This window comes from Mesocricetus auratus, unplaced genomic scaffold (genome assembly GCF_017639785.1).
Source record: "Mesocricetus auratus isolate SY011 unplaced genomic scaffold, BCM_Maur_2.0 Super-Scaffold_100010, whole genome shotgun sequence".
Taxonomy (NCBI): Eukaryota; Metazoa; Chordata; class Mammalia; order Rodentia; family Cricetidae; genus Mesocricetus; species Mesocricetus auratus.
In genome coordinates, this window is record NW_024429194.1 from 25,213,317 (window position 1) to 25,240,074 (window position 26,758).

General features: G+C 43.0%; 1 protein-coding gene across 5 annotated transcripts in view; it reads left to right on the forward strand.

Annotated features, from left to right (window-relative positions):
* The window catches only part of Pid1 (phosphotyrosine interaction domain containing 1), a 294,006-nt gene that overhangs the window by 47,189 nt on the left and 220,059 nt on the right, over positions 1 to 26,758 (forward strand). For 2 of the 5 annotated variants that reach the window (XM_040753184.1, XM_040753185.1), the window contains one exon: positions 15,551 to 15,728. The exons of 1 other annotated variant lie outside the window; for it this stretch is intronic. Coding sequence is in view for 1 of the 4 variants with exons in the window: in XM_040753186.1 (XP_040609120.1) it covers positions 15,699 to 15,728 (30 nt within the window). In the remaining 3 variants the exon portion in view is untranslated. Of the gene's footprint in view, positions 1 to 15,447; positions 15,729 to 26,758 lie in introns of those variants that run through there. 2 more of the 5 variants (XM_040753183.1, XM_040753186.1) reach the window with 2 other exon arrangements.

Genomic DNA, 26,758 nt, shown 5'->3' on the forward strand with positions numbered 1-26,758 from the left:
AAGAGTTAAAGGAGTCTAGAAATACAACTACAGTAGTGGGCATTAATTTAGGAATGAGCATATGATAAAAATGGACATGGCATTTGAGAAAAACAAGAAATGAAAATGATTCTGGCTGGGCGGTGGTGGCGCACGCCTTTAATCCCAGCACTCGGGAGGCAGAGGCAGGTGGATCTCTGTGAGTTCGAGACCAAGCATGGTCTACCTAGCGAGTTCCAGGGTAGGCTCCAAAACAATACAGAGAAACCCTGTCTCGAAAAAAACCAAAAAAAAAAAAAAAAAGAAAATTATTCTGAAATATCACTGATTAAAGTATGCAATGTGCCAGTGTGCCATACATGAAATAAGGCCAAGACATCAATGTCATTAAATACAAATTAATAAAATGGCTGAATTTAATAGAGATTATTCTATGTAGATAACATTGAGACTACTGGTAAGTAACTGGAAGAGGAGCCATGTTATCCAAATAATATGGCCACAAAGTCATATATGATGCATTGCTTGAGATATAAGGAGAAAAATTATGTGTATGACATTTTGACACTAGAATTAATTTGGTAAGATAAAGACACAGAGAATGTAAATAACTACAAAGATCCAAAGATTTATTAAGCTTTTTATTCTCAAAAATGAAATATACTCTACTCCAAGTACATAAACAAAATGATAAATTATAATTCTTTGTAACACAGTATTAGAAAATCACAATGTAACAAATACATAATATGAAGTTGGCAACCAGGACACCAAAAATGCTTTCTAAATAAAAAAATGTATTTACAGATAATTCTAAGAAAAATGTAGTTTCTATAAAAATACAATCAGAAAAATATGGCCTTAAAGGTATTTGACATTCAACAACAAACTTTAATTTTTTCTATAACTACAAGAATAAAGCTTTTGAGAAAAGATTTCTAATAGAATCTAGTAAGACTATGTGATCCTGATGATAATGTGACATTCTATACTTTATTGTTAATTCTGTTATTTTCAAAATCCTTGTGGACTATTTGCCAATGAGTCACGGAGGCATTGAGAGCATTGCACAATCCTTGCAGAATATTTTCTGAGACTGAGACACACTGGAAAAATTGAGAAATTTGACTCGACACTGTTGCATTTGTGTCAGGAAAGTTTGTGGAACTGCTTCAGTGGTTAAGCACTCTGGACATGCACTCAGGAAGTGACGTAGTTCTGTGGGCAGTGCCAAGCCATAGAGGGAGTGAACTCACAAAGACAAAGAACACCTGTGGCAGGGGTGTGGTGTGCAGATCCTAGAGAAGAACCCCAGAACTGTATAGCTGGGCCAGTTTCCTTGCCTTATCCTTTATCTGTCTTGAGTGTATGCTTTGGGGACTGCAGAGCAGAGTTTAAAGCCTGGATCATTGGATGTGTGTCTATAGAGTTGTTTCCATTTCATTTTTCATAGAGATAAAAAATAGTGCCTGGAGGGTTTGGGGAAAATTCCCACAGGCATGAGGACCTGAGTTGAAATCCCCAGCACTCATAAAATCTGGATATGATCACAAGCTTCTGGAATTCTAGAATGTGTGGTGTGGGGGTTAGAGATGGGAAGATGTTTAGAGCTCATTGGCCAGCAAGCCTAACTTGAGGGTTATTGAGAGACTCTATCTCAAAAGATAAGGTAAAGAACAACTGATAAAGATACCTCTGTTCTCCACGCATGTGAGCACACATGCACGTGCACACATGAACATATATACAAAACACACACAAAATATCTGGAGTTATTGATGGGAATAATGAGATAGTATATATACCCATTGTGTGTAGCTCAGTGTCTGGAACATTCTGATCTTTAACCTTGACTTCTATTTGCTGCAATATATCTGCTGAGCACTCCAGAGGTCTATCCCTAGCTAACCATGAGCTTGCCAGGTGAGTTTTAGAGTCCATTCCTTATCCTTTGAAGCCATGTCTGGAGGAGGAGTAGGTAAGTATTGGGCAACAATGAGGGTCAAAGATGAGGGAATCACCTGGGAAAAGCCACAGAGTAGATAGAAACCGAGTCATTAATTAAAAAAAACAGACAACATTCTGAACGTGTTTGGAATTAGTTAGTTTCAGAAAAACCTGTTAAAATGACTGGTACCACTACTAGCCACATGGCAGTCAGGTTTTCAAGCAGTTTGTGGGATGAAATGTTAATTCCTTTTTAAATGATTTACCTGTCTTACACCAATGCATCAGATATCTATCTATCTATCTATCTATCTATCTATCTATCTATCTATCTATCTATCTATCTATCTATCCATCTATCCATCTATCTATCTATCTATCTCATTTATTTATTGACCCATAATCATCTGTTTATCATCTATCATTTATCTTTCCATAATCTACCATCCATCTATGCTAGTGATACATGCATATATATATATATATCCTAACAGGCTATGATCTAAAATAACACAAATTCTACTCCCATACTTTTAACTTTTACCCTTCTCCACCCTTCCTTCCACACACTGTACTTGGAGAGCCCTAAGAGGCAAATACCACATTAGCTACTTCTAGCCTAAAAATAGATTCAAATGATGGTGGAAAATCTTGGAAGAGTCACAAGACTTAAGAAATTAATTCCATTAGCATTATTGATGTGTCACATTATATTCTTTTAATAGGATCGTTAGCCAAAGGATAGAATAATAAAAATTAAAGCTAGAACTAAGCTTGGAGGTGAAGGAGCCCAGATCACTTATTTCAAAGATGCTGAAATGAACCCGAGAGGGGTTAAATGATGTTGTCAAAGTCCCTTGGTGACTGAGTAGTAGGCTGGGGCTTGTCCCTAATCCTAGACTCTGAACACATCAAAACAACATCATCCCAGTCTAAAGTTCTTGATCTTCCTCAGTTTCATGATGAGATCACAGGACACTGATTGTCTGGGGGACAAGAAACACAGGGTTTATAAACTCACTGTGAAATATATTGTAGAGAAGAAAGTTGGACCCTGATTATGTGCTCTTGTCTTTAATAATGAGCATTTGTGATGAGGGGTTAGAACTTCAAAAGTATGACATGACAGACATCAACCCTGAAGCTAGGTTCTTAAGGTCAATAATTCACCACAGAGTAAATCCATAGAAACATCATCACTATAGCCTTTAATTTAGATTTGCTGAAAAAAAATCCCACAGCAAGAAGATGTCTAGCTATGTGTAAAGTCCCAGAGGGACTCTCAAATGTGACTGCAGCTGTCTTAGTGGGAACATGGAGAGACCATTGCTTAATCTCATAATGTGTTCTTAGTGGAAGAGAATGAAATCTTACATAGAAATATTTTTAAAAATTTTAAAAGCACAGAATGTTTTGTTTACTTCCAGATACAGTGGGATTGTTTGGGAATATTTGGTTTCTGAAGAGTTTCAGGAATCATAAATGAGAACATATCTGCTTGATTTTGGAGTCCCAGCTCCTAGCTACTAGAAAGTTGTCAAATCATAGACAGTCAAAGCACAATTAAAAATCACCTATGAACCTTCTTCAGAAAAAGCCATCATGATAGTTTGATAGATTCTTTCCTTTTGTTATTTTTCTTTGACTATAAAATTACTTTTATTATTTCTTCCTCTATCATAATTTTCTTCCATAGACTCTTTCTTTATTCCTACTACTGATGTAATTATTTTTGAAGTTATAGAAAAGATGGAAGCCAAGGTGTGTGTGTGTGTGTGTGTGTGTGTGTTCATGCACATATGTGCCTATGTGGGAGGGCGTAGGGCATTTGGAGATAGACAATGGGAATTTTTGACTGCCTGAATAGTGTTTTGAAAGATGCCTTCCTTCCTTCCTTCCTTCCATTGCCTTCACTATATAGCCCAGGCTTGCCTGATACTTATAGTCCAGGCTAGCCTGAAACTCATAAACATCTGCCCGTCTCTACCTTGTAGGTGCTGAGATTAAAAGTGTGCTCCCTAAACCTGGCCTTGAAAGTATTTTTCAATGGTATTTGATAATGGGAATGAGGCAGCTTTTATGACACACATGAATACATTTTTCATCATGATATGTTACACGCATAAACACACACAGTGCCAAAACAAATACTTTAAAAGTTTTGTTGTGTGTGGAGCACCTTGATATCTTCAATTCTATTTTTTCTACCCGAGGTAATTATTGTTTTTTACAGTACTGACCAACCATGATTTGCTAGCCTGATTTTATAACCTTTTTAAATGGATTGAAACTTTGAGTTCGAGGAAGCAGAAAAACCAGTGATCTATGAAGGAGGCTGGCTGAAGTGAATGACTTCATTTTGTATTTCATTACTGACCCACGGGACCAACCCTACCCTAAACACACTTTCCACCAAGAATAATCAGGCTGCAATTCTAACTTTAATTGGGAATATATGACCTGTCGATTATTTTCAATCAGTTCTTTACCTAGAGTGTGAATTTAATTTTATCTGTGAGAAATAAAACCAGGACGGTACTGGAAATACCACCTAACTTCTGGACCTGGGTTTCTCCATGGACAAAGGTGTCCAGGAAGTGGGGATGGGCAGGACTCAAACTGAATGTGTATACATGCCACATAAAGAAGTTTGGGCCAGTAATGGACTGCATCTCTCTTTCTCTCTCTCTTTCTCTGTCTCTGTCTCTCTCTCTTTCTCTGTCTCTCTCTCTGTCTCTGTCTCTCTGTCTTTGTCTCTGTCTCTGTCTCTCTCTCCATGAGATTAAATGGAGTTATAATGTCCATTGTCACATGCCATGGCACAATGTGTTTTTGATGAAATATGCATAAACATTCTTGCTGTCAATAATATAAAAGCTCATCAACATTTAATTAAGAATAATAGTTAAGCTACTTGAAAACAATATTACTAAAATAAATGAGTATATTTACTGTTATATACTGTTTCATTATTATTTTAACACATATGACTTATGAAATATAATTTATAGTGTTATGACAGTCACAGCCCAAGGCACACCTCATACCAGATTGTATCAGAAGCTGTATTATGTATCTAACCTGGGCCATCTGTGTTAATATAATTATATTCAGTGAAGTTGGTGCCATCATAAGACCTACTTATGGTATATCTCTTAGAACATATACTTGTCCTTAGATCAATACATGTCTCTGTATAAACTACACACACACACATACACACACGCACACACACACACGCATGCACACACACGTTGTTTGCTTATCTGTGTGCCTACAAAGAAGTGGACCCTGATGCTTAAAATTCAAAGGTCAGCACGTGTTATTTTTTATTGTTTGTATACTTGGTGTGTCTCTGTAGGTACAAACATGCCACAGCTTGCCTGTGGTGGTCAGAGGACAATCGGTGGGGTCCATTCTTTCCTTCCACCTGTGAATGAGTTCTGGGAATTGAGCTCTGACTATCAGGCTTAGCAGCGAGCACTTTATGGACTGAGTCATCTTTGTGGCCATGCAGTTGTTTTCTTAACACAGTAACAGTGCGGGGAAACAGTAAATTCTACTTTCATCTATGGGAGATGTGTATGTCACACTCCAGTGTGCCACACGGGTGTCCAAGTGTTTCCTTTCCTGACTCTGTGTAAAGGAGTAAGTATCCTTACGTCTTCTGAGTAGTGAAGGGAGATCTCTGCAGCAGGGAGATCTCTGCAGCAGGGTATGTACTTTCCTAACTTGCCATCTCTTGGCAGTAGGATCCAAAGAGACTGGACATAGGTATGACAGCTTTCAGAACTTTTAGAAAAAACATGTGCTGCATTAAGGCATGATTGACATGGCATTTAAAGAAAATGTCTCCAGTGTAAATTTTAATGAGTTTTGACTTATTGATGCCGTAGTCAAATGACAGGCCATTTCTGGGTTGGAGGGGATGCCTCAGTGCTTAAAAACACTTGATGCTCTATCCTGAGAACTGAAGTTTGGATCCAGCTACCCTCAGCAAATGATTTGCAATCACCCATAAACCCAGTTCCAAGAGATTTAATGCCCTTTTCTGTTTTCTGCAAGCACACACAACCCTAAACACATACACACACACACACGTGCATGCGCGCACACTCACATATACACACACGATGTAAGCATATACACATTAATAATAAATATTAAGATATAAACCTTAAAAAAGAAGTAGGCCATTCCTGTCACACCAGAAGTCTCCTTCATGTCCATTTCCATTTTTTACCAGCTGGCAACACTCCCCAACCCTTAGAAACAGTTAGCTTCTCCCTATATGCATGTTCATAAGCTTTACCCTTAAAAGAATTTATTCTTAATGGGATGGCATAATCGAAGGGAATGGGATTTGGTGCAAGATACCCAAGACTAAATTCTCAACACAAAGGAGATTTATTTGCTCCAGAGGGACAGAAGACAGGGAATTAGAGACAAACACAGGGAGATAAAGGACGAGGGAGAAAGGAAGGGACATTTTCCTGGAGGGACAAAGGACTACCTCTGGGTAGAGAGGAGATGAATGCGGCCTATAGGAAATTGGAGTTTATAAAGGTAAAAGGGAAAATCCTGTGTTAGAATGAGGTGTTTAGTTTTGATTGGACAGGTTAATTGGAGTAGCCACAAGGGGGCTTTTGATTGCTGAACTTCAATACTTTGATAGCTGGACCTTGGTAGTGAGCCTCAGGGGGAGGAAGTGGCCCAATAAAGGGAATAGACCTTGGTGGCAGCTTTAAGAGTGTAAACTAATGGTTTTTAGCAAGGAAGAGGGAATAGGGGAGAATATCAAGGCCTGCCAGAGTCATGTTTGCTATGCTCAGACTGGCTAGAGCCCCTTCATTAATAGGCCTTTGTGTCTAGCTTCTATTTTGCTCAATACAATAATTTTAAAGTTTACCTATGTTGTTGCATAGGCTAGCCATTTCTCCCTTTTCACCACTAAGAACTATTCCACTGTAAGGATATACCACGACATAGTGAGTCGTTTATATCTTGATTATTCACACTTGGGTGACTTCCAATTTGGCCATCGATGAATAAAGCTGCTATAAATACTTGTGGCTTTGTGTGGACATATGTTCTCATCTTTTTCTTGAGTAAATACCTAGAAGTGGGATTGCTGGGTCATATGACAAGCATATGTTCAGTGTTATGGAAAACTGCTAAGCTATTTTCTGAAGTAGTTGTGACATTTTATATTCTAAGTGGTAACATGAAAGAGTCCCAGGCAGCCCACTCATTTTTTTTCTTGTTTCCCTTCTTAGATTCTTAAGAGGGAGGTTTAGAAAATGGAATCTAGAATCTAGATATCCTTTTTTTTTTTTTTTTTTTGGTTTTTCAAGACAGGATTTCTCTGTATAGCCCCAGTTGTCCTGGAACTTGCTCTGTAGACCAGGCTACGATCTGTCTGCCTCTGCTACTGGAGTGCTGGGATTTGACCACCACCACGGGTCAAATCTAGATGTATTTTCTGAGGATGTCACATATCTCTCTACTGTTATTGTTGCATACAACATTGGTGATAGGTTACTGCTTATTCCTGAAGTTAAAAAATGTCTAAATTTTGCCTTTTGCTTTTGTATTTGAGCGACCAGTTATTTAATGTGTGTTGTTCAATTCCTAAATATTACCAAACATTAGCTTAGAAGACATCTTCTGCTACAGACTTGTGAGTCAGTCCTGTGTGGTCAGAGGGCCACTTTCTTTAGAGTCAAATATCAGGTCCATCCTCAGCTTTGTAAGCTGCTCAGGCGCAGGAGACCCAAGGTTATGCATATATTGGTATCTCCAAAGTCCCCAAGTCCTAGGATGTCACTTTGTTCCCCATTTGGGATTTAAATTTGACAAAGCATTACCTGGAGTGGTGGCTTCATCCTCCCCTGGGACACCATTCTCTTCATCATGAAGTCTTGGGGGGGGGTTCTGCACAGATGAGAAACTCTGCAGACTCAGTTTTGTTTTGTTTGCTTCTTTTTGTTGTGAGTGTGTGCGTGTGCATGTGTGTGTGCTATGTATGTGTGTGTGCATGTGTTTGTGTGTGCGCGCGCACGTGCGCGTGTGTGTGTATGCATTTGGAGGTCAAAGACATCTGGTGTCTTCTTTGATGATTCTCCATATTATACATTTATTGAGACATCTCTCACTGAACCCAGGGTCTCATTACCTTTCCTAGGACTCCCTATGTAGCCCAGGCTGGCCTCAAACTTTTGATCCTCTTGCTTCAGCTTGTTGAGTTCTGGGGTTACAGGTGTGCATCACCATTGCAGTCTGTCTGTCCCTTGTGCGTCACGTTAGTCGCCAGCAGCATTTTCCTGTCTTTCTCCAACACATGCAGCAGCGGCACCCTGATTCCAAATCCATGGAGCCACCACTTCCCTTCAGTCTCCTCTCTGGTGCCTGAGCATCATGCCCAGATATAGACTTTGTTGAAGATGAATGTTATCTGTTATCCACAAGGCTATCAGTTTTTCACAAACCACCTCCTTCTGATAAAAATATGATGATTTTTTGCATAAGTATGTATGTATGGACTGTTTGTGTATGTGGGTGTGTGCTGTTTGTGTGCTATGTGTGTGAGTATGTGTGTGTGGTGTGTGTGTGCATATGAAGGCCAAACACATCTGGTGTCTTCTTTGATGGTTTTCATATACACTTATTGAGGCAGCATCGTCTCTCACTGAACCCAGAACCTGCCTATTTGGCTAATTTAGCCAGTCAGCTCCAGAAATCCCAACTGCGCCCCCAAAGGAGGCAAAGTTGACACTGTGCTGCCCGCCAACTTGACTTTCATTCGGGTTCTTGTTCTCAGGCCCAGGCTTTGCTCACTGAGGTTATCTCCTATAAGGCTTGTTTGTTTGTTTGCTTTCAGAGCTGGGACTTGAACCCAGGGCCTTACAAGTACTAGGCAAGGGCTCTACCACTGAGCTGCATTCCTCGTCTCCCCTTCTACTTTTTATATTGGAATACATTTGTGGCTCTTGGGAGGGAGAGCAGGGACTGTCTAGCCAGGGGTACCATTTTTGCCAGACCCAGTTCTTCACAGCAGGGCGAAGTGCAGCAGTTCCGAGCTCAGACAATGTTAAGGGTCAGGAAGGATCCTTCTTATGTGGAGATGTTTTCTCTAGACAGCTTTATTTCTACAAGTCACATCCAACACATTTCTTGCAGGTTTTGGAATCAGTAATTCTTGGCTTTAGTGATGGGAGTGAGAAGAAAGAGAGAAAAAATAGAAGCAAAGGGATTTTTTTCTGTGTGAAATCAGCTCAGATGGAGAATGGATAAGTGGGGGAAAGTCTAACATGTAGCATGACACAACTTTTGTGGGGATGTCTTTAGTGTCAGTTGGTAAAGATATGATAGAGAAAGAGGGAAAAGAGTGACCTTTCCGGTTTACATGTGATTTCTGCAAATCAAAGCAGTGTTCTCCAGTTCACTCCCAACTTGGTCCTGTCTGACTGCCGAAGTCCTATTTATCCACCCAGTAGGTGTTAAGGTTTAGGTATAAAAGGAAATCAAAGGCTTTGTTTTGTCCCCAGATGGTGGCGCTATTGAGAAGTAATTAGATTATTCAAAGGCGTCAACTTCCTCTGTGGATGAATCCATTGATCAGCAATAAGCTCGTAGTTGCTGTTATGTGGTTAGTGATTAGCAGAAATAGGTCACCGCATGCTTGACCTTGAAGGCTATATCTTATTTCCTCCCCATTTCTGTCTCTTGCATTGCTTGCTGGTTGTATGAGGTGAGGTGCATCTTTGTAGGGAACAGAAGAATGCAGGGGCCAGTTTATTCTCAGGCAACATGACTCTGATAAAACAACCCGTAATGAGTCTGCTAAAACATGGCCAACACAGGATGTTCAGGGAACCCCCCAAATAAACAGCAATGCAGTCTGTTACATAACTTTCTTTGGCAGAGTGCCATTTTTGCGACTATGAAGGTCTAAGGCTTTACCTTCACCTTTGCAGGCTGTGTCTGTATGTGTTTGTTTCTAGGCCCCTGTGGCCAAATCTGCATGCAACTGTGTCCAACTGGAGGTAGCCTGCGAGTACTAGTTTTTGCCTTGGTGCCTGATGGCAGCTGCCTGTCTGGCAGCCTTTGTCTTGAGTGAATAAAGTATGTATTAACTATGGCTTCTTGATTTCACTTTCTCCTCCCCAGCCTCCCATAGCTCTCTGTCTTTCTTGGCATTAGAGTTTGGACCTCACACTTTCCTACCAATTACTTTTCTCCTATTACCACGATGTTTTCCCTTACCTCTGGCCAACAATGATAGAGTCAGGGACCACAGACTGAAAGCTTAGAAACCATGAGCCAAAACAAGTCTTTGTTCTGTTGATTGCTCGGGTATTTTGGTTGCATGACAGAAGGCTGGCTAACACAGACAGGTCATTTGTCCAGAGGCAGCTGGAGAAGCAATGAGCAGATAATACCACATGGATGGCAAATCATGCCAGAAATGAAATTCTCCTTGTCCATTCTCTGGCCAAGGCTCAGCCCACTTACCATCTTCATTAGGAGTAACTTGTTAGACAGTTAAACTGGTGGGACCTGGGAGCCTGACCCTCCAGATTAGAGACTAGGACGGAAGTGTGGATGCAGGATGCTTGGCAGAGCATAACGGAGCCAGGAAAGGAAGAGTCTTTCAGGTGGGCTTCAATTATTGATGATTCTTTTCTGTTTCTATTGGTTGCTTGGGAATGCTGAGACGGCTGTGAGGATTAATGGGAAAGTCTTTTGGTGATGCTTTCCCCAGGAGTGTCTTTCACCACCTGACAAACCTCCCTGAGTTTTGTGCTCATGATTCTATGTCATAACTTGGGATGGTCTCAGCTGAGCAGTTCTTATGCTGTCATGCCTGAGGGTCACTCTTATGGCTGTTGTCTCCTAGTAGCTGGAGCTGTGTATTCTAAGTTGAATTTATACATGTGTTTGGCGAGGAGTGCTCCCTTTTGTCTTGGCCTCCCTCTGTGGTTCTCATCATTAAAAGGCTTGCTTGGCTTCCTTACAATCTACTTGCAGATTCCAAAGAGGTGAGAGCCAAGCTGCCAGGTCTTTGGGGCCCTACGTTTGGATGTTTCATGCATATAGTATTTAAGCTAGCCAACTAAATCACATGTGCATGGCAGAATGAAGGAGGCTGGGTAGATTCCACCTCAGAGAGAGAGAGCAAGCATGACAATCTGAGTATGCTTCCGAACTCATGAAAAGTTGGACACAGTAGCTCATGAGTCTGTAATCCCAGTCTACACCTACAAGGGGATGAAGGGGGCAGGTAGAGACAGAAAAATCCTCAGAACATGGGGAAGGGGAGAGGCACCTAGAGCGTTTCCACAGCAGCAAGCAAGATAGAACCTATCTTAAAAATAGTTAAAGAGGAACACCAAAATGTAAGGCTTCCCTCTGACTCTTTCATACATGCCTCCACTCACATAGGCACATATCACATCACACACACACACACACACACACACACACACACACACACACACACACACACACGGCTCTACCTCTTGATGGGAGAAATAGGCAAGTGGCTCTCTGGGTTGAGAGAGACCTGTGGCCGCCTTTGGAGATTACCTGTCAAATAATTAAAACTGATTCGAGAACAAGGGAATCACAAGTAGTTGTGTTTCAGCATGCACACTAATTAGTCCTTAGTTTTTAACCAAGTTTGAAAGGATGAACAAGGAATGTCTCCTTTTAAAGGAAGAAAGGACCATGTTAATATTCCAATAAACACCCTCCACTAATGTGGGTACAAAAGCCAGTGGCTCTGTCACTACAGGGAAGTGTTAATGGTTTAATACATCTATCTTATTTTTTAAAGATTAGTTTCTATGTATGTGTGTATGTGGGCATCTGTGTGAGTATACCTAAGGAGGCTGGAAGAAGACCTCAGGTTCCCTAGAGTGGAAGTTACAGGCAGTTGCAAGCTATCAGATACAGATGCTGCGAGCTGGACACACCCTCAGGGAGAGCAGCAAATTCTCCTAACTGCTGAAACATCTCTCTAGCTCCTGAATTTTCTGATTTTTAAAAAAAATTAATAACTACCATGGTCTTAGGAACTTGGAAATAAGGTCAATGAAGCCCCAAGAAGGGCTTTCTTTATACTCACTCCTGCTAAATATACAACCATCCTCCCTGGGCATCGGCTTAAATTAGAACCGTAAGTTTGCCTTCATGGGGCCTGTCATTTTTACTTGAGAAATAAATGGAATAATGAAATCTACAAACATTCCAAGTGGGAATGACTTAACCCAGGGAAGCATGGGCTACTTCATGAGGATCTTATTTCCCCGGTAACAAAAAGGGAAAGAACTATAAAAGGGACACAAACTGATGTTTTCTGTATACCTACCATGGCAGGGCAGGTTATATATTATAATACTAAGTATTGGACCATATTATTACTCTTTACAGATTTCTGAAAGACTTGCTAGAGATGAAAGGGATTCAAAGGCCAGGATTCAATTTGAGTCTTCCTCTTGTCCTAGCTTATTTCCAAGGTTTGTTCTAATTCACATATATTTTATATATGTATTAAAATTATGCATTTTATTTAGCCTACTTTAAAAACATAAATTCTAAATACTTCTTTGCTCCCACACTTCACAGCCATGGTCTTAGTGACTGCATGGTATTTTAACACATTTTTGGTATGCTAGACATATTTGGTATGTTGTTTCATCATTATCCTGATGTGACCATCTAGGTTGCTTAGATTAGGGCTTAGAACTCTGAATTAGATAGAATTTGGTTTAGTAAAAATGCTAAGGTGTTTGTAATGATTTTGTGTGTCACATGTCTTTTTTTCTCCCCTTCGTCATTTTCCTTGAACTTGTTTTCAACTACATGATTAGACCTGCTTAGATAATTGGCAGCGATTAAATACAGGAGATTAGGCACACACTTATGTATTTTATGTTTTCCCTCACAGAATCCAAGCACCTTTTGCATACTTCAGGGAATGATCCCTTGCCAAGAACAAACCTGTTTGCCCCTTTAAAGAGCATTTTCTGAATGATCCTAATGGACTAGCTTCAAGTACCAGGGCCTTGCTGGGAGGGACCTATATGCACATCCCAACTCTGGCCAGTAGATGGCTCTGTTTCATTCACCCTCCTCTGCAGGTTCTTCCTGAATGGGAACACTTGGAAAACCTAAGAGTGGGAGTCATCCCTTTTGTCCGGCTCCACCATCTCATATCTGGCCCCTCTTCTCTCCAGTTACCCAGTTTCCTGATTCACCTCCTAGGAGAAGTTGGAACATGTGATTTGGGTATAAATACATCCTCAGCTTCACTAAGTAAGGCCTGGTGGTGACTGAGAGCATTCTTCCCTGAGCTGAAAGCTGAAGTCTCTCTTTAAATAGCACCATGCTCACAACTAGAGGCGGCATTACTGAGTCATAACAATTAATTACATTCGGAGGTGAGAAGACAGGATTTAATGCTCTAATGCGATTTGAATTTAGGCTGTTATCTCATCCCACTGCTATTTAAAACAAAATCATCCCCCCCCGCCCCCCCGCCCCCCCGTCCTATGAAAGTATCTGCAACTAAGGGTTGTTTCAAAGCTTGTCTGAAGACATCCTGGGCAACTGAAGATTCCTATTTTAGTTGCTGGAGGGGCTTCATGTGTACATTAGGAGTTGCTAAGTTTTATTAAATGAAGGACATCTCTTTCAGTTTGGGGATGTGACTAAGGAGAAGTAGGAGATTAGAAGGGTTTTATTTTATTAGGTGTTAAGAGTATGTAGGGGAACTAGTTATTAGAAAAAGGAAAAAACTTCTCATCTGAAAATGACAGGGACAAGAGTCATCAGCAAAGCCAAAAGGTACATTTCCACACCTGCTGAGGCACCTACCTATGTGGGGTGAGCAGTTTTTTTTTTAAGTCTGATCCAGAGCAAAGATCTGAGGCTCAAGAAGGGCTGAGATGGTCCAAATTAGCAGCAGAAACATGTGGTATCTGGTGATATAAAGACCCCCTTGTGGAGACCCTGTGGCTTTGTCATTGGCTAAGTGGTGCTGAGTTTACCTGGGACTTATATCATATAGTGACTTCAAGATCCAAAAGTCTGGAACCTTGGGTCTGAATAGTAGATGCCTTTGTCACATGGCTCTGTGCACCTTGGGAAATGGGGCATCTAACCAGTTGAGGAATAGACTCTGGACTACTTCGTTCTGTGGAACGCACTCCCCCCGTGCAGGACGAGGGCGAGGACTCGTTCTTCCCTGCCCAGGAGCTCATGTTGGCTTCACATGGATATTTAGGCTGTGTGAGGTCTCACAGTGTATTCACACCGGTCCTGTTGGCCTCTGGACCTTCCATCGCAGTAGCTGGGGCCATGTTCTCCATCCCCCCCTCTCTATTTAGGCTGTGTGAGGTCTCACAGTGTGTTCACATTGGTCCTGCTGGCCTCTGGACCTTCCCTCGCAGTAGCTGGGGCCATGTTCTCCACCCCCCCTCTATTTCTTCTGTCCCAGAAGCTCCTCAGCACATGTCTTGTTCCCACATTCTTTCTCAGCTGCAGACCCAGCTACACATCCTACACCCCCCAGCCCCCAGAGCCCCTATCTTAGATGGATTTGTGTCCCAAGGTGTATTCCTGGCCAGGAACTCCTACCTCCATGTCATCTGAGTGCATTGTTCATGCCAATCTCTGGCCTTACGACCTGGATAGGTAACCCAACCTCCACATGCCTCAGTCCCACTGACACTCTGGGGATAGTCCCACTGATCTTGCAGAAGTGCCCAGAGGATGAGGAGAGCAGACCTGCATAGGCGCTTTGTGAAGAGTAGCCCTAGCCTGGGGACCTCAGGATCTGGGAGGGCCTTATGGTATCCCCATGGCACCTGGCAGATCTGGGGATGGATGTTGTTGGTGAATAGAATGTGGTGGCTTCTCTCTTCAGGCTTCCAGGTCCCTTATCCAGTAGAGTTCCATGCTATGTAAATGCCTCTTATCTTCAAGTCTTCCTGCAGACATTTCCAAAGACCCCATTGAGGACCCTCTCCTCTGCTTTTCTCCCTTTTGCTTTTCTTCCCCGTACTTACTTCCAGTGAATCTTTCCTCCTCCCTCATGCAATGTAAGCTCAGGAGAGGGGAATGCTCTTGTCCTCTGCTGAGCACCACCATATCTCAGGAACTTAGAGAAGCGGGTGGAGTATAACCGGCTCTCAGTTAACCTAAGGGATGGAAGTGTCTCCCTAGCATCAAGCCATGCATGTCCCAAGTGATTTAGAGATTCCTGCTGGAAGGAACCCGGTGGGGCATCACTCTCTTCCCAGCCACTTTGTGCTGCCTTCCAACGTAGGGGCTTCACCAGCTTCTTGACTCTGTGTTGGTCCCTCTCCAGGGTTTGCTGGCTGCTGGGGGTCTGCTGGGTGCAGACCCCACAGCCCAGGGCGCTGGTTCCCCCCTGCAGACGCCCGCCCGGGCATGCTCAGAGCGCGCAGGTCCGGGTGGTGGCGGGGGGAGGAGGGAGCGGCCGCGGAGCTGGGGCCCGGGCGGAGCTGCGCAATCGTCTGAGCTGCGCACCGACTGGCGGCCGGAGCGGAGCCCACAAGTTGCCGGCAGCTGAGCGCCACCTCGTCCTGTTTCACAGCCCCTGTGCCCACCGGCTGTAGCCAGAGCCAGGACGCTCAGCCCGCAGACGTTGACCCCAGATGTGACAGCGGGACAGTGGCCCCTTCTTCCCAGCACAATCTAGAGTCTCTCCTGCGTCTCTGCTGCCAAAACCCCAAGGCTGGAAGATGTGGCAGCCGGCTACTGAGCGCCTGCAGGTAAGCGGCATCGGAGAGGCTTGGGGCCAACCTGGAGGAGGAGGTGTTGGGCTCAAGTAGCCAAGGTGATGCTTTGGCCCATATTCAGAGATGTGCACCCCTACCTACCCCGACCCCCCAAACCTGTAAGATGCATCTATAGGAACTGGATGCTGTGAGCTCAACCCTGAGTTCTGCAACCACCCAGGGTCAGGGAATGGTGGAACTGATTAAGGGACTACCAACCTTACAACTTTTGGCTTGGAGGTGTTGGTGCGCGTGTTAACATAAATAACGTTAGACTTTTTGAAGAGGATTTAAGATTGCATCCCAATGACACAATTTATTAGTCGGGGGTTAGGATATTTGAATCCTGATCCTCTCTCTCTCTCTCTCTCTCTCTCTCTCTCTCTCTCTCTCTCTCTCTTTCTCATCTCTAGGACAGAACAAATGATTTGTGAAAGCATGCATTTGCCAATATAATTTGGAAATGTCAAGCTTGGTTTGGCTTGGTTGTGGTATGCTATGTATTTTCTTTGGTACCTCCACCCTTCATGTTCCCTGAATCCAAGCTCCTGCAGAAATCTGAAAGGCAAAAGTTAATTTCAGCCAGGAATGATGATATCCCAGGTCATCCCGCTGAAAGTTTTTCAGTGCTGTCCTCTGAAATGCCACAGTGCCTTTGATTTAGGTTCTGAAGCTAGGGAGCTGGGAGAGGGAGGTAACACGGGGAAGAAGGGAGTTTTCCCAGATCAGACTTATCCACTGACACTTTGGTCCTTGGGATGGCCCTGGCTGGAAGGTTTGATGACTGCCATTTGCTCACAGATACTCTGCAGAGAACAGCAGCAGCCAGTCTCTAAATCCTGCAACTAGACTTTTGGCAGACTCAGGGTCAGACTGTTGAGTAGTAAACTTTGAAGATGTGTTTAAGTGGTACAAGCACAGCAAGGTTGGGGGCTGAGTACTGCTGGCAGACTTAGGTTGGAGAGGCCAAGATCCTGGCTGACTTGGGACGTTTCTCAAAGAGCATTCCAAGCTCCAAACACAGACAGTCAGATGCTCAGCAAAGACAACTCTGCCCTAGCCCTTATACCCAGCCTTAGCCTGCAGGGGGCACATTGCATTTCACAGAACCAGATTGCCCTCACCCCACAAAAAAGCCCTTTCCAATGTTCCCCAGGGCTGCAACTTGGGGAGAGTATGTTCCTACTTATAGAGCCCCAGATTCCAGGCCAATTCTTTCTGGTCTCAAATAGATTAAATCAAAACCCTTGGCTAACTTTGGAGATGAAGAGGTGGTGCGTGCTCCTGACCCCCCCTAGTTTATTAAGAGAACCTCAGAGTGACCTTGGGGGCAATTGGCACACGGTCATCTAAGTATATTTTATAAGTGGTATCAGATGTCAGTGGTGTGTTCAAATTCCTTCTCTGGTTCAAAGCCTGAATTCAATTCCAGAGAATCAGAATGAGTGAATGGAGGTGGTGGTTACCATCCAAGTTCTGAGAAGTCTTGGAAGTCCTTTGAGAGATGTGGTCACAGGTCCTCAAGGTGGTGTGTATTGCCTGGCACTCTGTGCCTCTGAACTATTTGTAGATTTTCACCTATTGAAGTTATTCTTACTGGCCTATTTCATTCCTCTCAGCTCTGCAACACATGACCCTTGGCAAGCAAGTGGTCTGGCTTTCACCCCTGAGGATATTGCTCCTTGATTGACATGTTGCTGGAAAGCTGTAGCAAAGAGGGGTTATCACTGTGAAACAGCCAGTCACTGCTGGAGGAACTTACCTACAGTCACCATCACTACATGGCTCCAAATTTAAAAATCAATCTCAAATCTTGAGATCTGTACCAGCCACCAAATGGGCAGCATGTTCTTCCCAAACTGCTCCTGGATTCTCCTTAAAGATGCACAGTTTATAGGTCTTTGTGTTTTGCTTCTGTGAGAGGGAACTCTTGAGGCTGAGTTGGCAAGAGAGCTGCCTGTAGTAAGTTATTGATGATGCTTGCCTGGTCTCTCTGTCAAGTGGTTATCTCTATCATGTCTCTGAATGCTGACATGAACTCCAGCCTCCTTTGGTTCTCAAGATACAATCATATAGACATATTGGTTTCTGGTTCTGATGTGTTTTCATGCCCAGATACAAAAGGCATGTGCATGGTCATGGAGATGGTATTGAGTAGGAAAACTGCCAGTGAGCTCCACTTTTCAGCATATCTTAAGCCCTGCTCCCTGCTTAGATATCTTCAGCTCTGTCCTACAGACTCACTTATATTTTTCCCTCTCTGATTTTCAATGCAAGCATTTTGAGAGGAGCCAGAGCACAGGAAATTCTTCAAGGAAGCATTCCATGAACTTCCCAACCAGGCTGGGCCATCCATCAGTTGTATAAACACCTAGACACAGAAGAGGTCCAGTAGCAAAGAACAGCATCCTTTCTTAATTGATTTTTATCAGTTCCCATTGGAAAGCTCAGAGGGTCTGGGAATGCGGCCCAACTTTGCTGAGCCCAGACATTCACCCTCTGACTGACTGTCTTTTCAGTGAATGCAGTGAGGGCTAAGGAACGAATCTTTCATCAGACAGAATTATTATTGTCATCATTATCTACTTGCTAGCCCCAAAAAATGCTACTTCTCTTTTCTGATCTGAAATTTAGTTCTTTGACCCAAATCCAGTCCTGTTGCCCTGGGCAGGGCTGAGCTGGGTAATTTCTCATTCAGTCACAAGAATTGTGGCCACTTCATCTGCTCCCTTGAATGTTAAAACTGCTGTGTTGCACTCAAGTTCTTTCCTGGATGTCTTGGCCATTAAACATATAATAGGATCAAAAGGAACATGAAGACTCAAATCACCATCCCAATTTTTCTTAAAATGTAAATATGAATTCTTCCCTTTTCACCTTCTCCTTTGCAAAGTTGACTATTGTTTTTTTCTTGTGGAGACTCACAGATTTTTAAAGAGGCCATTTGAGGCAGGATCTATTCAGACAAGCAGAGGGGAACTTCTTTCCATAGAAAAAGCTAACGTCTTCTGTTTTTTGTTTTCAAATAGAGATATTACTTCAGTTTTGCTACCTCAAAGTCTGGGGGTTTCCAGTGGATTTAATGATTGCTTCCAGTGACCTTTACAAAGACCAAACCTAACCAGGTGAGGGTGTGACAGTTATGTATTACAATTGACACATAAGTCCCCAGAGGAGAGGAAGGATGTGGATTAAAGCAAGACTGTGAAAACAAAGAAAGTTAACATGTCCTTAGGATTGGGGACATTGCAAGGATAGAGTAGAACTCCATCCTAACAAAGCCTGGCAGATATATTCTAGAAAATTCTATGACTGCATATAAACCACCCATTTATAAGATGCTCCGTAAAGGTTCCAAACGAGTCATTTCTGGGAGATCACACCTTTTCCATTGTTTATCCCTGTATCTGGATTTTGTTTTCTCAAGACTGGGACCCTTCGTTGTCTTTTCATTCTCCTTTAGCCAATGCCTGTGCCTTGGACAAAATGAGGTAATGTAGAAAGAAAACTATGGCCACAGGGAAATCCATTGCTGCCCTGCCTTCCCTCTGGGTTCCTGTTAAACTTCTGGCTGATAAAGAGGTTGAAATTTGTATCAGCAACCTTTGCTGGGGCTATGACAGCATAGCTGACAGGAGTGACTTGAAAGGAGGGTTTCTCTTGGTGCATGGTTTGAGGGAATACAGTCCACTGCACTGGAGAAGATGTGTTGGCACGGCTGGCTCCATGGTAGGGGAGCATGCTGCTAGGATTCTCCATCTTTCATATCTCAGCGAGACAGCAAACACAGCGCAAACACAGAGAAGTGGGGTCTAGGCTCACTCCTCAAGGGCTGGCTTCCTCCAGCTAGGCCCCACCTCTCACAATGGATCCACCAGCTGAGGTCCAAACACCCAAGCACACAACCCTGTGGGGAGCATTTCACATCTAAACCACGAGCAAAGCTTTCCGCTAAAAGTTGCTTGAGGGATTTAGGAGGGCAAGAGCATATTGTTCCCCCAAACTGCATGTATTGCCCTGCTGCACCATGCCTGCTGTATCTTTTCCTGATGCTTACTGGATTGTTCCCGGTTGGTGTCTCTGTTGTTAGGTCAGTTTCCCTTGTCCCCCGAGAAGCAACCCTGACTGCTAGCCATCACAGCAGCTGGAGACCATTAGACCTGGCTCATCAGGCAGACCGAAAGCTTGGGCAGTTGGACACTTTGCCAGGCAGAACCAAATTGACACCAGGAACACAGACCAGGGCAGGGAGGTGATAGCAGCCCACTTGCCCAACACCTGTTCTCTCTGTGGCACTACACTGAGTTTTATATGAATTGTCTGGATCATTTCCCATGGCTGGTTTTATTCCCATTTTATAGATAAAGAAATGGGAGACCAGAGAGTTGAAATCATTTGGCCAGGTCAGATAGCAAAAAATGGGCCAAGTCAGAGTTTGATCTAGGAGGTTTGATGTAAGCCTCACTCGATACCCACTTCACTGATCTGTGGGACTGTGAGACAAGGAAGGGTGTGATGGACATATTGGTGCTGATGCTGAAAAATACGTAAGATGAGAAAGATGGTCACCTTTTGCTCAGAGAGCTATCTATCCTCTTTTCTAGTATGAAAGATTGAATTTAGGGCCTCACGCATACATTAGGTAGATGGTCTCCTGCTAAACTGATCCTCAGGCTTTATTTATTCATTTGCTTGTTTGTTCAGTGGGTGACTTACATATCTCAGGCTCATGTCAAACTCAATGTAGCTTTGAACTCCTGGTCCTCCTGCTGTACTTCCTCGCTCTGGGATTACAGGCATATGCCACTACATCCATTTTATATATTTCTGGGGACCAAGCCTGGGGGACTTAGTGCATGCTGCACAAGTACTTTACCGATTAGGGCTATGTCCCAGCCATAACATGCATTTATTACTCTGGGCTGTAGCCTCATTCAGTTGCCTAGGCCGACTCTGATCTCACTCCATAGCCCAGGATAGCCTGAGGTTTGTAGTCCTCCTGCTTCAGCTTTCTGAGAACCTGTGGTGTCAGTCTGTATTTCCATCCTGTGCTTACTCTCATTTCCTATTGCAGCAATGGGGTTGACCATGTTGACCCAGGGTTCTTTAAGGTTTGGTGACTCAGGACTTTGAGATAAATAAGCTACTCAGTCACACAATGGCTGGAGTTCCCAAGTGTCCTTTGAGATGCTTTTCCAATGGAGCACACGACATTTATCTGAACTGGACGCTTTAAGTCAAACTGGGTTGCCTGAGTTCAGGTAAGACATGGGCGGGCCTGCAAAGACCCGGAGCTTGAGATTCACAGAACCAATCCCTTCTCCCCAGGAGGTCCTACCTTCCCACCAAGTCCACCCTAAAGTTTGCAATTTTTTGCATTTCTTATAGCAAAGCATACAGCACTATGCCTTCTCCTCCATGAAGAGAACTTGGAGTGACTGTTAATCAGATATGAATTTCCCTCTTCCAGACATGAGTTACTGTTTTATATCATTGACTTTCTCCAAGCCAGTCAGCAAAATCACCACCAAATGATTTACAAAATGCTGGCATTGGAAGACTCCCAGCCTGCTGGCTCCCCGTTGCTTAATGACTGTTTCTTGTTGACAGTCCTGGTTTATCTTCCAGCATTGGGCAACCTCTGCATTTTGTTTGATGTTCTAGATCATCTCTCCCCCACTTCCCTGCACACTGATTCCATTCTGCCCTGTCGCTTGGCCCTCAAGGAGACTCTGGTGGAGTCATTCTGTAGCTCTGAAGTCACTATAAATCAGGCTGGCTTCCACAGGACTACTGTGGGACTCCCTGAATAGCAGCAGACCACCTCATTGACCAGCAAATAAAACCAGTTCAGAGGTGTTCAATGGCTACAGTGTGCCTCTGGGTCCCCAGGGTCTCAGATCTGAACAGAGGCTCCACAGAAGGAGAACAGGAAAAAATAGTTGAGGTTTGTCTACAGCCTTCCTCAAAGTCCAGTGTAATTAGCTTACCATCATCTTATATTAGCTAAAAACCAAGTTCTGATCCTGACTTAGCAGCTAATTAGTGATACAACACCACAGTGTGTTCACCATATCCGACCTTGGGGGGGGGCTGAGGACTGACAAGGGAAGGTGTCATAGGAGAGGGACTGAGTTACTTCATAACTGTGGTCTTTTCAGTACTTCAGTATCTGGGCAAGGTCTCCTCTCCCATGTTTGATGTAGTCTTCTGTTTGCCCTGCCATCTCACCTGGATAAGGGGCCTTCTATAATAATGTTTTTGAGCAGGCTGTCCCAGAAATCAGGCATCATTTGGCTAAAAACTAACCAAAGAAGTAAACTTGTCTCTTCATAAATAAATTTGATTAAGCTATTTACCAACAAGGCTATAGTTTACATTTTGTATGTGCTTGAACATGTGTGTGCTTTTTCATATGTGTATAGGTTTATGTGAGTGCACTTGAACATGGAGGCCAGAAGACCCCTTGGGAGCTGTGCCTCAGAAACTGTCACCTTGAGTTCTTTTTTGAGACAGAGTCTCTCATTGCATCTATAAACTGGGTCCCAGGGCTCCTCCTGTTACTACCTTCCTAGTATTGTGATTAAAAGCACATACCACTTTGGATTACTTCAGATGATGTTCAGTTCATTAGTTAGCCTCAGCTCTGCAATAGTACCCTCAGTTAGCAGAGAAGTACCTGGGTCAGGAAAGGCGGTATAGACCCATCTCATCACACATGGTCTAATGGGTTTCAGAGATCAATTTGGAGACACTATAACATAGAGGAAAATCTACCATGGATGGCTTACCTTTAGGAATAACAAATGAAGCTTCTTGAGGGAATAGTATTTCCCACTTTTCTGTCTTCTTGTCCTGAGCATAAATGTAATAGCTGACATCTCAGTAGCCATGTTGTGATTCACAACAATGAAATATAAAGCTAAAACCCAATCTGTAAGGAGCTGGAGCGGTAAGAAGGAAGGAATTTGGATGTCTAAGCAGCTGGGGAACCTACCTCCCAAGGAAAAGTTATATTGGAACATGCCAATTTCTTTCATTATTTAAGCATGCATGTTGTATGACTTGGAACTTAGTATTGTTTATGTCTTTGACACAATGAACATGGGACCAAAATTCAGGTTCAAACTGAGGTCTCCACAACTTACTGTTATGGGCTGAACTGTGTCTTCCCGACAGTTATGTTGAAAGTTAACCTCTGATACCTGCAAATGTGACCTTATTTGGAAAAAAATAAAACCTTAGTGCAGATGTAATCAGGTGAAGATGAGGCCAAGATTCAGTATCAAGAGCCTTGGGACCAATGGATGCTGTTCTTGTAAGGCCAGATTTATAGTCATGGACAAGACACAAAGGAAGGCTACTTGAAGATGGAGGCAGAAGAATGTATTCTCTTGCTTCAAGCTAAGTAATGCCAAGGATTGGTGGGAAATACCAGAAACCAGGAGAGCCCAGGAAGTATTCTTCCCCAAAGCCTTAGAGGGAGCATGGCTAGCTAACATCTTTAGTTTTGCCTTTTAGGTTTCTAAATTGTGAGTGAATAAATTCCTGTTTTCCTACTTGGTGTAATCTGTTCCTCTAGGGCTAGAGAGCTCACATGAATCGAAGCCTGTCACCCTTTCAGTTTGTTCGTGTATGTCTACCAGTTTGCCTGTTCCCAGATGTCATGTGCTTGGTCGTAGTGAACTTCCTCTTTATATTAGCTACTTTAACTTTGGAAACAGTGGAGGCAGAGAGAAAACCCAAGAGACCTGTGCTTTCTCTTTGATCTTTTCTGGTCAGTCTTTTAAGACAAGGCTGAATACCTTGTATGTGATATGTGCTTTGTCCCTGAAGGCAAGGATTCTGGGAAGTGACAGCAATGCACTCTACTCTGGAGACAGTAAACTTTGGTACCAGAAAGGATCTTGTGCCTGCTGTGATGTCACCTTCAGATGGAGCTGACTAGAATTTCCCCAATTCTCTGGGCTCAAGGGGACATTAGGATTTAGAATCTTGTTCTCAAATGTGTCTGGTAGACCATGGGGGCTGAACTTTGCAGTTTTCTTCTTCCCAGCTGGGAAAGCATGACAAAGGCACAGAGTGCATAAATTTCACCTCGATCTCCTTCCTGGATAGCCTTATTGAATTCAGTCAGGTTGACTGTATCTGGTTCTATATTATTTTTTCCTGGTTTTTTGAACCAGGGTTTCTCTGTATTGTTTTGGAGGCTGTCCTGGAATTCGTACTGTAGACCAGGTTGGCCTTGAACTCACACAGATCCATCAGCCTCTGCCTCCCGAGTGCTGGGATTAAAGGCGTGTGCCACCAACACCTGGCTCTATATTATTTTTTGTGTTGTCTTCTTTGGTCCCTGAATCAGTTATTTTGAGGAAGAATTAATTTTGATTTTGGAAGTCACCTTTCAAACAAAGATAAGTGTTACCAGGAATCAGAAGAACTTCTTTCCTGACAAGTTCATCTTTTAGGTTTAACAACCATGATAGACACAGCCTAACAGTCCTTATGACGGCAGGGCATCTATGTTACTGTCCAGTTGTCTTTTGGCCTGTGTTTCAAGGGGTAACAGTCAGTTGTAAATGCTGCCTGGATTTTCATTCTTCTCTTCAGAAGCTGATATTGCCTGTGTGCCTAGGGGTGGGGGATGTGAGCAGTCACTGGGCATAAGGGATGCTGCACTGTCACTCACTCTGTATTAGTCAAATTTCTTGTCGCTAAAACCAAATAACCAGCAAGAAGCAACTTCTGGCTCATGGTTTGAATGGATGTTGTCCATTGTGGTAGGAGGGCATGGTTAGAGCCTTTGGAACAGCTACCAGCTGTGGCAGCAGAGCTTTCTCACATCTGGGTAGATCAAGAAGACAGATATGAATACAGGCACTCAAATGACTTCCTTCTGTCCTCCTCTCCACTCAGTCCTGGATCCTAGCCCATGGGATGTTACTACTCACATTCTAGGGTAGGTCTTCCCGGCTCAATCCTCCCTGGAAACCATGGCAGACATGCAGGGGTGTGTCTCCTGGGTGATTTCAAACTATCACACTCCCTCAGGACAGAACCTGACTTATTTCATTAGCACCAAACTCTTCTCTATGCTGCTCTGTTATTGAAGTCTAAGACCAAAGATGTTTCAGCTCAGCACATGTGACTGCCAGGGCATTGGGAGCGGCCCATTCTTCTCTATGTAAGTGGCATGCTGCTGCAAAACCACCCTTATTGTGGGACAGTGGACACTGACACTGACATTCACTTCTTGAGTTTTCTCAGTTTGTTCCCTGGGAACTGAGCAATGGGATGCAGTCTTGACAGATTCATTACTGTTAGTAATACATTTTTTTAAAGGTTCCCCTAACACACTACCATTTTCTGAGTGGCTTTAGCCATAGCAATAGTGTGTGTCACACTTCTTGAAGCTGAAGTCCAAGGTCAAGGTATGGTCAAGCCTGGCTCCTTCTGAGGTAGTGAGGGAGAATCTGTTGCAGGCCTCTCTCTTACTCTGAGAGTTGCTGGCAGTCCTTGGCATTCCTTGGCCTGTAGCAACATAGTTCCCATCTTTGCATGGCATTGTCCTTGTGTCTAAATTTCCCTTTACATAATAAATATATCAGTCTTGTTAGATCAGAGAGCTACATTACTCTAGGGTGGTGTCCTGTTAACTAATTGCAAGGAAGTTTCCCCAATATTCAAATGAAGTTACTTGTGAGATACTGGGATTAGGGTTTCAACACAGAATTATTTACTCCCTAGGTTCCCAATGTTTCCCTTTCTTCAACCGATAGCACTTACTAAGAGTCTTGCTGTTGTCTTCTTTCAACCACTGATGTATTTCCTCCTTCTTGGTCAACCATTAAAACAAATAAGCACAAAAATTGTTTCAAAGTGGAAGTGTGGATAGGAGATATGGGCTGTATCTACTGACTGCTATGGTTACCGTTTCATACTTGATTGGATTTACAATCATGTAAACTTATCTGCTCAAGGTAACAGTTTAAAGGTATGTAAAGAAGTGAATACTCTTGTGATGTGCCCTATTCCCAATTCTATTAGAAAAGGAAGCCGTTTGTTGTCTGTGTTCTAGCTTAGAGTTGTCTCCTAGCTTACTTTTCCAGGAATATTTAAGTTTTTAAAATGTATCTTATCTCCAGTCCCTCCTTTTTGAGGGGGTGGCTCTTTACTTTTCTGATCAGCATATATAGGTTCCAGTTCAACTCCCTTTAGTACCTGTATACGGGGTACCTTTAGTACCCCTGTAAATAAATGGTGGGGCTGGGCTGTGATTTGTCTAGTCATTCCTTTTGCGGGGGTGCTTAGGATATATCCATGCTCTTTTGTGTTCTCCATGTAAATCACTGTTTGGAGAAATTTCTCTGTGTTGGGCTGTGGAGGTAGCTCAGGGGCAAAAGGCTTGACTAGCATAGATGGAACACTGTGTTCAGTCTCCAGTACTGTAAAGAACATTGCAAAGTTGTAAAACTGGAACCGTTGCTGCAATCAAGATGAAGGACATTGCGTCATATCCAAAACCTCTGAGTTAGAGAGGGATTTTACAGAGTAACGACAGAAACACAATCAATAACAAATTGGACTACATCCAAACTTTAAAAACTTGTGCTTTTTACAAGAGACTGATGAGAGAATAGAAAGATAAGAGAGGAAAAATTTGCATGTCATGTGTACAATAAAGGACTTAGAATCTGGATATATAAGAAAATAGTCAGAATTTAATAATAGGGTAAATAACTCCATTAAAATTGGTGTATTGTTTGCACAAAAACATGTGGTTTGTAGGAAAACACATGAAAAGATCAATAACATTAATCACTGGGAGAAATGAAAATTAAAGGCACAAGGAAGTGTCAGTATAGGACTTCGGGAGCGCTAAGATTATGAAGGCTTTACCGGGGCCATAGAGATGGCTCAGCCGGTAAAGATACATCCCTCCAAGCCTGACAACTTGAGTTACGTCTCCAGAACCCACACAGTAGGAGAAGAAGACAGACACCTGCAAGTCACCTTCTGTCCTC